Raw genomic sequence first — 10963 nt, 5'->3', positions numbered from 1 at the left:
GGGCGCCCGGGACGAGAAGGTCCGTCTCGCGCGGGAAGCCGTTGACCGGCGGCCGGGCAGGAAGGTGGAATTGCGGGGGCACAAACGGCACTTCCCCCTCCACTCGGTGGCGCTTTAGCTCGGGCGACGACATGCCTCCTACGCGCCGCGGCGAGGAAAAGAGGGGGGAGGAGGGCAGGGAAAAGGAAGCAGCGGGATGTGGTCTCTCGCCCGGCCCTCCAGTGACGCGGAGAGGCGCGCGTTCCTCGAGAGGGCACCGACAGTCGGAGGTGCAAAACAAACGAACAAAGGCAGAGCGGGTGGGCGGAGGAAGGAAGGCAGGAAAGGGGTGCGGCACACACGCACGCAGGGCAATACACCGGCAACAGCCGGACACAAAGAAAGAAGCGTCCACGACTTGCGTTTCCTGGCAAAGCAGAAGGAGTAGAAAAGAAACAATAATGTACGCCCCCCTCCGCATTGCCTGTGCGGCCACAAGGGCCTCCTTCCCCGCCGACGCCCCAACAGCGAGGGGGGCAACCCGACCGCGCACTACCCGCTCCGAGAAGAGCCGGCCATGAACGGGGGAGCCGCTGGGAAAATAAAACTAAAAACGCCCCCGGCACTGCGTCTGCGCAAAGCGGGGCGGTGAAGGGACGGACCGGACCGGGCCGGGCCGGGCCGGACCCTCACAGGCCACATACTTTGCGGTGGAAGAGATGCAATGCGAAACCCGAGAAAAGGCACCCACCATTCGTGTGGGGCACTTCTGCAAGACACATGTGTCGGGCCACTCCATTCCTCTCGCACACACCCCTCAAGCCAAAAGAAGGAAAAAAGAAAAAAGAAGGGGAACACCAATAAAGGGCCAAGGGCCCGTCCAGTCCCCTCTCTACGAATACACGCACACCCACCAAGCAGCGGAACTCCCTCACGCTGTGTGTTTCAGAAGGGCAAAGTTCTTGAAAATTCTGATAGTACCGAGTCTGACGACTGTGTCAACCTCAAAAAGCCGGTGTTGGGAGTCGGGGAGAGGTCGCCGCCGCCGGCGCCACGCAAATTCAGCTGGTAGTTGACTTCCCGGTTGATGCGTTCCACCTCGGCCGCAACCTTGTTCTGGACGCTATGCCGGCGCTCTTCCACCCGCCTCGCCTTGGACGACGGACTCAGCGCAGTGGCCTCCACACCGCCTTTACCACGCGCGGTGGCGAAGGAGTTGGTGGCGGCACACACGCGCTGCCTAATAACCTCCCACGGGGCCTTGTTCTCCAGGCTCCAATGAATAACCGCCGACGCGGGCACCTCCTCGACGGGAACCCTCTCTTCGGTACGGGGAAACGAGGCGTTAGAGCTCTGTACACCACGCTCCGGGGAAGCCGACAAGGGGGCGATTTTGCCGCCCGCAATTCCACACAACAGCTCCGCAAAGCTGCGGTACTCCACGCCAATAATAGTGAGTACGGTGTGAAATTGATTCATGTCGCTGTTTATCAGCTGGCGTGTCGTGGCAAGCAAGGCCTCGACCTCGTCCGCGTCACAGTTGGATGTTGCAGTTATCAATCGACGCAGCACCACCCGTATCGTGTTGGGTTCATTCCCATTCACCCCCAGCAGCTGCGTCAGCGTGGCGGACTCCAGCTTGGAAAACCTTTTGGTCGATGTCAAGAGCACAAAGCTGAGATGCTTCCGCGTTTCAAAAAGATGACTTGAGTTTTTCATCTTTGTGCGGACCCACGCGTTGTTGTTGACGGCGATCGCGCTGATGGCGTTCACAATCTCCAGCCCCAGCCCCAGTGGGAGCGGCCACAGCACCTCTTCGATGCCGTGCAGGAGCGAGTCCAGGTTCTTGATGATGTTGGCTGCCTCGCCCTGGTCTGGTATCTCACATCGACTTTTCGTGAAGTGCGAGACGATCTCCTCCAGCACAAGGCGGGTGAGGAACGAGGGGAGCTCCATCTGTCGAAGCGTGCGCACAGTTCCAGCCTTGTAGTTGCGGCTTAGGTCCAAAATGGCCAGAATGCGCACTATTTTTCGCACGCGCTGCTGCACAGCGACCACGAACTTCCTTGGAAGCTTAGAGGTCACCTCGACACTGTTGCTGCTTGGGGGGTCAATCACGGGTCTCACCGCCTCCCACAACCACAGCAGCCAAGGGACGGGGAGCAGCATTTGACCGTTATCGGTGCGGTCGACAATTTTCTCTAGGTGCGCAAGCACACGCAGTGTGATGCCCTCTGTGGTTTCTTCCATCATGGGAGAGGCAGCAGACACCCTACTCACACTGTCCACCGCGTTGTTGGCCCCTCGCTCCTCGTGCACTGCGACATTTGTCTCTGAATTGCCCTCGGAAGAGGCAGGAGACTCTCCCGTCATGGAACTAACTCTTGAGGAATCTGCCCCGGCGCCGCGCAGCAAACGCCCTAGCAGCGACAAGAGTGTGTGAATCACTTGCGGCACCTGCAGGACAACGTGCGTGTTTCCTCTGGATCGAGGGCATCGATGCGCATCGTCAAGGAGAGTCCGTGTGTCGTGTCCAAAGTTAAGCTCGTGGGAGATGTCAAAGCTGTACTCGCGTCGCGTCACGCGCAGCTCCGGTGACACTAAGCCAGGCATGTAACCTTGAAGAGCCCATGCTTCTCCAACGGCCGTCGCGGGATGGCGGACGTATTCTGGATGCTTTGTGGGGCGTCGTTTGGCCTTCGATGAGCCGGCCTGCTGCAGGTGCAGCGCCACCGCCTCCCCCTCGCTGTTCGGTTGGAAGGCGTCGAAGGCCATCTGAAAAAGACAGTTGAAGCTTGCCAGACCAATTGGAACCGCAGAGGCCGCGGGACCTGTCATCACCGCCCCAAGCACCTCATAACCGTGGCATTTCGCAAAATGCTCACGAAACCGTTTGTTGGTGTGATGTATAAGAGATATAATGCGTAGGGCGAAGATACGCACCGCCTCATCACCGTGGTTTCTGCCGCCGACGAGGCAAATAAGGAAGGAGACGCCGCTGTTCCCAAAGGCGCCCATAATGAGGTCGCACATGGCGGTGTTGGTAAGGGCGATGTCAAAGAGCATGCGCAGCATCTCCGCCTTCACAAAGTCAGCCGTTTTAGCGGCTGATGGGGAGAGAAGGAACAGTAGCGTTTGCTCCATTTCACGTGGCTCCTTACATAGCCGCTCCACGAGGGCAATAACGCCCTCCACGCACTCCGGGGGGAGCCTCATGCTTAGTGCCAAGATCCGCTCAAATCGACCAGGCACCGCCCGAAAGATGGCAACATTCTCCGGAAGCAGCAAGGCATCGCTCAGCTCGCGCAAAATGCACATAATAGCGGTAGGATGCAGGCCCCGCTGATTAACGACGTCAAGCAGCAGTGACAGCATGCCCTGTGTGGTGGGGTGGGTCCGCATCACCTTGCCTCCCCCGCGTGGAATTGTGCTGGCGAGCACAATGGCCGGGACCTCAAGGGGGATGTTCTCCCACGTGAGCATTTGCTCGCGCAGCCGCAGAATCGCGCGCTCACTTACCATTTGATTCAGCTCCCTCTCCGTCGTTGTTAGCTTCATCGCCGTGCAGATAAACTGCACACACAGCTTGGCAACCGTGCCAAAGTTTGTGGAGAATTTCTTGGCCATCACGAGGGTCCGCAGCGCCCAGTTCACCACATCCTGACGGCAAAACATCTCGTGCACGTTTAGAGGGCTGCACGCCACGACGCTGTGCACCGAGACCCCCTCGTTCCGCGCCGCCAGGCTTCCGGTCACACCAACGCTGAACTTGTTTGTGCCGGAGACCATTTGGCTCTCCACGCTCAGCAGCGGGTGACACGAGATGGAGAGCTCCCGCGAGGGCCGTGGACCCGCCTGGTACATGCGCTGCAACTCCTTCTCTGAGAAAGACCCATCAAACAGCTCAATGCTCGCAATGAAGCCAAAAAAGGAGTACTCATTGGGGCAACCACCAAACCCAAACTGCAGTCGCTCCTTTTTTGAGGGGGACTTGGGAAACGGGATGGACAAACTGTTCTCCGTACGCCGTCCATTGATGAAAATCGAGAACCCGGACATGTTGTGGTTGAACGCCACGTGCGTCCAGGCATCCGCCGGGAATGAGGTGTCGGGAATGCTGGAGAGCGTCACCTCGTTGGAGTTCTGCGTGCGCGTCATCAGACCGCAGGAACGGCCATTTGCCACAACCACCAACGTCATGGAGCCCCCAGATGCGCCGTCCGCGAAGGAATACAGAGGGCTGCCCTCCAGCCAAACGCATTTTGGACGTATCCATGCGGCAAAGCTGTAGCCACCGAAAGACTTGGTGGAGAAGCGGTCCACCATACAGGCCACACTGCCGCCCCCGGGAAAAAAAAGGACGCCGCGAGGGAGCCCAGAAGAGGTAAAGACATGTAACAAGGAATCAACGATTTCCGCGTCAATTGAGGAGGTTTGCCGAACGCACATTTGCTCCACGACGTACAAAAGTTTTGGCAGCATCCTTTCAGCGACGTACAGCGACGACAACAGGCTCATGAGGGCCACTGTGGTTTGAATTGTATACGCATTTAAGGCGTGGCATGGTGTACAAAGCTTTCCAAGGATCTTCACCTCGTTGGCAAAGACACTGGGCTGCGAACACGTGATGCGTGCGATAAGTGCCTCGATGATTGGGCTCTCGGCGAGTGTTTCGGCATTTCTCGGGGTTGCCACACAGAGAAGCATGAGTGTGGCAATCACGCTGCGGTAAATAAATTCTGAAATGGTGCTCTGTGCATCCATGCAGAGAAGCGCCTCTGCAATAAACTCGCACCCTTCACTGGACAAGAGGCAGTTAAACAAAATACGTGCCAGGTTCCACACGTAGGCCGATCCTCCGCTCAAGAGGGCGTCCCAGTGTGCGGGTAAAAACTCGTAGCTTCGCGTGGCACGGCTGACGACGCCCGAGGAAGACAACGACAACGACGACGGCGACAGCGGTGGGAAGCCGGTGTTGTTCAGCACGCTTCGGCCCTCAACGGTGTTCATGCCCTCACTGTTTAGTAGCTGCCGTCGCAGTGCGAAGCTTTCGCTCGTTGCAACCTCCAGCAGAAATTCAATGAGCTCCGAGGCCCAGAGCTGGGCCCCCTCCACGGCAACGGTGGCCTCCTTCCCTGGAACGTTCGTAGGGACGGGCAGTGAAGTTTCTACCCTCGACACACTCGAGGCCGCAATGATCCACAGTGACACAAGCTCGTCGCGGTGGTTCCCCTTACACAATTCCTTGTTGGCGGCACACCCACGCACCATGCCGTTTAATAAACCAAAATACGTCAACAAGGCGGTAACCTGGGCCCCGCCGCTCGCCCCCCCGGCGTCTCCGGTGGCAATAACTAAACAAGTACGAATAAGCCCGGACAGGAAGCCGTCGCGCCCACATTTGAGCCGGACGCTATCGACAGGGACTTTGTGCACGTCAACTCGACGAAACGCTGCCGCAAGCAAGCCTGCCAGCTGTAACTGTTGTGAAGTCGCCACATGCCCGCTATTGGCATCCCCGGGAAAAACTAGAAGTTCCTGGCTCACGGCGAGAGCTTCCTTTAAAAGCCTGGAGTTGTACCCGACAATCTCCAACAAGACGGAAGCAAGCGTGTCCCGCATCTTCTTACTCATAGGAACCTGCATTAAGTATCTTGTCATGTAACGTACCAAGTCGTAACGAGTAAAGAGTTCGGCTGCATTCTCCCCGTTGGTCCGAATAAGGATCTTCAGCGCCTCCGTGCATGTTAGCATGGAAGTTTCTCCAATGAAATTGCGTGTTTCACCCTTATTTTCTGATGAAGGCCCCGCTAAAGCGGGAGTAGCGGCACCGTCACTGCCTGCTACGTGGCCGTTGCCTTCGCTGCGGGCGTCGCCCGTCGTGTACTGTTCCAATTGCGCAATCAGTTCCCCCTGAAACTCTGCCGCCCACATGTCCAATAACGTTGTGTCTGAGACGATTCGCTTTTTTCGCCAGGACTCCTCTATTGATTTGGAGGTGGAGACAAGCTCCTGCTGCGCCACGGTGGTGGGGGGTGACTTAGGATTCACCAGCCGCCGCAGGCCGCTGACGGCATGGTGGGCGAATTCGCTCAGATGCTCCCTGGAGAGCGCCCGCTGCATACCCGCAACCTCCCCTGCAAAGTTTGGAATAATAGAGAGACTCGTGTGTATATATAATTATATTTATAAATATAAATATATATTTATATTCCTACAGCTCCGGCCCTGAAAGCTACACGGACCGGGGGGGGGGGGAGGAAAAAAAAAGAACTTCACAAACGTAAAGGGGTCGATGTCGGCGGGCATACATACACACACACACACACACGTGAGTAGCGTGAAGTGCAAGCGAAGTGTGGCGGGCGGGCCACCGCGAAGACGGCAGGAAAAACGGCGAGAACAAGTGTCCATTTTTTTAAAAAAAAAACAAGGAGAGAAATAAATAGTGGAGGGACAAAAACACACGTGCACACATGTGTGTGGTTGTTTGTTACGCCACTGCCGATAGCCGTGGCCAATCCCACACGCCCCCCCCCCCTCACACACACACACACTTGACCGGGAGCCACCACACATTTACGCACAGGGAGAGGGAGGGGGAGGGCGGGCGCGGAGGTAAATTGCAACCAAACAGGTTTAAAATGCGCATACATATATATCTCAGCACATATGTATATCTATAGAACCACGATAGGCAGACAAACAAAAAAAGGACATACGCTTCGGTATATTTTCTTCTCTCTCTCACCCCTTTGTTGGAGGGGAGGGAGGACTTACTCTCTAGGACTGAGCGCAGCAGCCACAGGACCATACCTTCCTCTTCCTTTTCGTCGCCGTTGACGCAGAAGTGTTTTCATCGGCAGCACCCTGTGGTCCCTGCGTGGGTTGCCGCTCCGCGAAACGCGCCACGGCAGCAGCGCCGTCGTCCTGCAAAGGCCCAGCACCACTGGTGTTGCTGACGCTGCATGGGTCGGACACGGGAACCTCCCTCAACTGCTCTAGCGGAACCTCCGGCAGCGTCTCTCTCGCGTGACTTCCGAAGAGGCGGCTCTCATGCAGAACCGACGGGACACCCTCCTCCGGCGGCCACGTCACTTTTCCATCCTTGGCGTCTGGTCGCTGCAGAGTGCGGCAGATGTCCGGAGGCGGCAACGACGGGGGCGTTTGCGTCTCGCAGGTCTTCTCCACACCGTCGATGAGCAGCGAGGGTCTATTTGCGGCTTCACTGCGCGGCGCCGACGTCTCTAGGCGTGCGGAGTGCCGTTCACGGAGTGGCAGTGACTGCTGCAGGCTCGTGGCCCGCGTGACAGGGCCGCTTGTGCACGGCGACGGCACGGGCGTCTTCGGCGGGGGGAAGGACGGCGCCGCCTTTGGGGCGTCCTCCGAGGCGTCGTCCGGCGCCGTTGCGGCGGGTGACGTTTGCTGCCTCGCCTGCGTCGCGCTCCCACGGCCACGCGAGGAGCGGCTGCTGCCGCCAACGCCGTCCCCCGCCGCCCCCCGTGGCCCCGCCTCCTCCCAGCACCTCCCGCGGCCGCCCCCGGCGACGCGCAGGCCCGACTTCGGGGCGCCGTCGCCCAAGTTCGGCGCAAGGGGCCGCAGGCGGGGATCGCCGGCGGCAGCAGCCGCTCCTCGCGTCGCCGCGCGCGCGCTCCGCGGGGTGTAGCCGACGTCGTCACACGGCGCGGCGTCCCTGGCGAGGTACCGCAGCAAAATGAGCTGCACCGCGTAGAGCTGAATGACGTCGGTGTGGGTCGGGTCCAACAGCTCCACGATGGCCTCCACCTCGCTCGACGTCACGTCCGCCGCGGCGGAGGACGCCAGGATGGTGCGGAACTCGCTCCGGTTCAACGTGCCAGAGCCGCGGATGTCAAAGGCCCGTTTGCACTGCGCAACCGTCTCCGGGCTCAGCGCCCGCGTCGGCTCGAGCGCGGAGCAGAGCTGCAGAAATAGCGGATACGTCAGGCGTTTGCTGCGCCCGGTGACGTCCAGCAAGCAGCTGCGCAGAAAGGGCGAGGTGGGGTAGTAGCCCATCTCCCGCGCGGCAACCATGATGAAGCAGGGCGGGACATGCGCCTCCCCGCCCTCAGAAAGCACGCGGAAGGTGAAGAAGACGTCCTCCGCCAGCTCCTCGTCCACGGCCGCCAGCGCCACGAGAGACATCTGCGAAAACTGTGTGTGGCTAAAGAAGAATGAAAAGGCGGGGGCAAAACAGAGCGCAGTCCAATCGAGGCGGCGTCGAAAAGGGGAAGGCACAACAAAAAACAAGAATATATACATGGCGGCTCGTGGAGGCGCACAACGCACACCAAAAAGAAGAAGAAGGAGGAAATAGAAATAAAACCCGGGGGGGTGGGGGGGAGAATATATATATATATATATGTCAATTCCCCTCACACACCCCTCCTTTTATTTTGGACGGCCATGAGGCGCTCCAGCAGCGACTGGGAACTATCCAACACGCTCTGCTGGTCCTCAGCCAGCCTCGTCTGCCAGCCCCAAATGGAGTCCCGCAGGGTCTGCAGTGAGGCAACAACACTCTCGGAGGACCACTGCCCAATTTCCTCCAGCGCCGCCGCGCGGAAGGCCGCCTCTTCCAGCAGGGGCGCAAGCAGCGAGAAACGGCGCGTCAACTTCGCCAGTTGCATGCAAACCTCATCTGTTTCCAATACATCCCTGGCGAAGTCGTGCAACTCCCTCAACGAGGCGTCGCTCTTCCACCCCACTGCGTGGGAGCGGACCTTGTCCACCACACCGGGCCAGTCCTCCAACTGCTGCAGCAGGCTGTCGGTGCGACCCAGCAGCTCATCCACCGACTCCTTCCGCAGGAGATGTTGCGCCGTGCGTGCAAACTCCCTCGCCGCCGCGCGTTCCCCAGGGGTTTCATGGCACATAAACCAGTCGCGTAAAAAGCGGCACTGCGACTTCATTCGCTCCATCTCGTGCCGTGTCCCCGATGCGGAGGACGAAGGCAATGGCCCCAACGGCGCTGCGGCTGGGGGACAGAACAACAGGTACGGCTTTGCCGGCGCTGAGGGCAATTCGTCGAACGCCTGTTCCGGCGTGGGCGCCCTCAGCTGCGGGGGCACGTCGACGCGGAGGGCAGTGCGAAGTTGCCGCAGCGCCTCTGCGTGCTCGAGAGGGCCACAGAGAACACCACTGCCGTCGCGTTCCTCCAAGGCCGGCAGAGGCGGCGCCACCTCCGACTCTCCGCGGAAAAGGCTGCCGTATCCCTCGTAGACGCAGTCGTCAGGAATAGTGACGCGTTGGGCCATTGTGGCGCCTCTGCCTACTCACCTCAGCTAGCAACGGAAACGCAGACAGAACGACGCCCCTGGTTGAAGCCCACGCCACACGCACAGGCAGTGCACGGCACGTTGTCCTATCTCATTGATGTATATATACATGCATGTGTTTTTGTTTCTTTTGTATTTTGCATCGCCCCCTCCCCTCCCCTTCCCCAACACCAACACACACACGCACGCCCCTACGCTATATCACCTCACCTTTGTTTCCGCCTCTGGAGGGGAAAACAAAAGCAAAAACACACACACAAACAATTTAAAAGAAAAAACTCCCTCCGTTGCCTCGGACACACGCATTTGCCCTGCTCCCCTTCTCAGCCACGATGCTGAAAACAAAGTACATGACGCGCTCCTAATTTTGCGGCAGAATCGCGTACCACTGTGGGTAAAGCTTGCCCTCCACGTCCAAATTCAGGACGGGCGTGGCCTTATACTCCCGCCCCGTGTATTGCCGATACAGTTGTAGCACCTCATCCATGTCCACCATGAAGGGCGGACCCCAGTCGCGCTCTTCCGGTAGTCGCCGCACCGCCTGCTGGTAGGCAACCACCGAGCTTGGGCGGAGCACGCTCGTCACCGCCTTCACGTACGCGCCGCGGAGGCCGGCGGGGATCGCCATCATGGAGGCGCAGTCAAACAGAAAGTCCACCTCCAGCTCACAGTACGCCTTGAAGCGGGGCAGCTGCATGAGGTCTCCCTGAAAGAGCGTGATGCGGCTGCCGTCCATCGTGGCCTCGTGCACCTCGATCCCTTCCGTGGCCCCCTCGGCGGGCTCCAGCCGCGTCGTTTGAAACTGCAAATCTGGGAATTTCACCTGCCGCTGTGTGGTTAGCGCCTCCTCGCTCAGGTCGACAGCAACAACGTGCTTGACCCGGCAGCCGACCATGTACGCCAGAGCCGCAGAGTCGCCGCACAGTGGAACAAAGGCTGTTTTCCCCGCCAAAAAGCGGGACACGGCCCCATACGCGCCCTCCTTTTGCCTCTCCGCCTCGGCCTGCTCCTCCGCGGAGAGGAAACCCGCGCCGTGCAGGAATGCGGTCAGGATGCGTGTGAAGGAGGCAAGCTGCTCCCACGTCTTCCACCCCGTATTATGCGTCGCCCACGCATTAGCCCAAAACTCCTTAACGTTGTGGGATCCGAGTTTCATGACTAGAAAAACGGACTTGAAAAACAATAATAAATAAACAAAAAGCTAGACTGTGGTTTGTGGGGTTCTTTTTTATTTAAATGTAAGCAGAAACGTCAATGTATATACACATATGTCGCTTGTATTTTTAAAAAAAATTACTCCCTTTTGGTCACTCACTGTATATGACTCTGCGCTGCTTTCGCCCTTCTCCGCCACAGCGGAATGGTGCGCCTTCGCGGCAAAGAGAAAGAGGACCAGTTACGCAGAAGATGGCGTTGCAAAAACCCACCCCGCGCAGCCTGTGCGTGGGATGACAGCAGAAAAAAGAGGCGTACCAGCAGCAGCAGCGCCCCCTCCCCACTTCACCCACGTTCCTTGTTCACCGCCTTTCCCTCCATTGGGCCACGTCAGTCGCAGCATTGCGAGTACGGCGGGAGCATACAGCAAAGATACACACAAACACACGCGCACACGCATATATACGCATATATATATATATATATATATATATATAGAAACAACAGTGATACACTACAAACACGTCGTTCCT

General features: G+C 58.5%; 4 protein-coding genes across 4 annotated transcripts, besides 6 other annotated features; all 4 read right to left on the bottom strand.

The window, feature by feature from the left end:
* Nucleotides 1-620: 620 nt before the first annotated feature.
* Nucleotides 621-667: a microsatellite.
* A 257-nt stretch (nucleotides 668-924) lies between these two features.
* Nucleotides 925-6102, bottom strand: Tco025E_07667 (putative chaperone DNAJ protein; the record flags this gene model as incomplete). Its single annotated transcript, XM_029374527.1, has 1 exon — nucleotides 925-6102. One exon carries the CDS (start codon nucleotides 6100-6102, stop codon nucleotides 925-927), a length of 5178 nt encoding a protein of 1725 aa, XP_029225383.1.
* A 48-nt stretch (nucleotides 6103-6150) lies between these two features.
* Nucleotides 6151-6191: a microsatellite.
* Nucleotides 6192-6285: 94 nt separating this feature from the next.
* Nucleotides 6286-6310: a microsatellite.
* Nucleotides 6311-6762: 452 nt separating this feature from the next.
* On the bottom strand, nucleotides 6763-8142 carry Tco025E_07666 (mucin-associated surface protein (MASP); the record flags this gene model as incomplete). The annotated part of the gene is made up of 1 exon (XM_029374526.1): nucleotides 6763-8142. The coding sequence occupies one exon, from the start codon at nucleotides 8140-8142 to the stop codon at nucleotides 6763-6765; it is 1380 nt and encodes a 459-aa protein (XP_029225382.1).
* A 201-nt stretch (nucleotides 8143-8343) lies between these two features.
* Nucleotides 8344-8361: a microsatellite.
* Nucleotides 8362-8372: 11 nt separating this feature from the next.
* Tco025E_07665 (RNA helicase) lies at nucleotides 8373-9254 on the bottom strand (the record flags this gene model as incomplete). The annotated part of the gene is made up of 1 exon (XM_029374525.1): nucleotides 8373-9254. The coding sequence occupies one exon, from the start codon at nucleotides 9252-9254 to the stop codon at nucleotides 8373-8375; it is 882 nt and encodes a 293-aa protein (XP_029225381.1).
* A 254-nt stretch (nucleotides 9255-9508) lies between these two features.
* Nucleotides 9509-9539: a microsatellite.
* A 97-nt stretch (nucleotides 9540-9636) lies between these two features.
* On the bottom strand, nucleotides 9637-10431 carry Tco025E_07664 (thiopurine S-methyltransferase; the record flags this gene model as incomplete). The annotated part of the gene is made up of 1 exon (XM_029374524.1): nucleotides 9637-10431. One exon carries the CDS (start codon nucleotides 10429-10431, stop codon nucleotides 9637-9639), a length of 795 nt encoding a protein of 264 aa, XP_029225380.1.
* A 467-nt stretch (nucleotides 10432-10898) lies between these two features.
* Nucleotides 10899-10927: a microsatellite.
* Nucleotides 10928-10963: the final 36 nt, after the last annotated feature.

Source organism: Trypanosoma conorhini (assembly GCF_003719485.1).
Source record: "Trypanosoma conorhini strain 025E chromosome Unknown Tco_14.4_contig_00612, whole genome shotgun sequence".
Taxonomy (NCBI): Eukaryota; Euglenozoa; class Kinetoplastea; order Trypanosomatida; family Trypanosomatidae; genus Trypanosoma; species Trypanosoma conorhini.
This window is presented reverse-complemented; position numbering and strand designations above follow the sequence as displayed.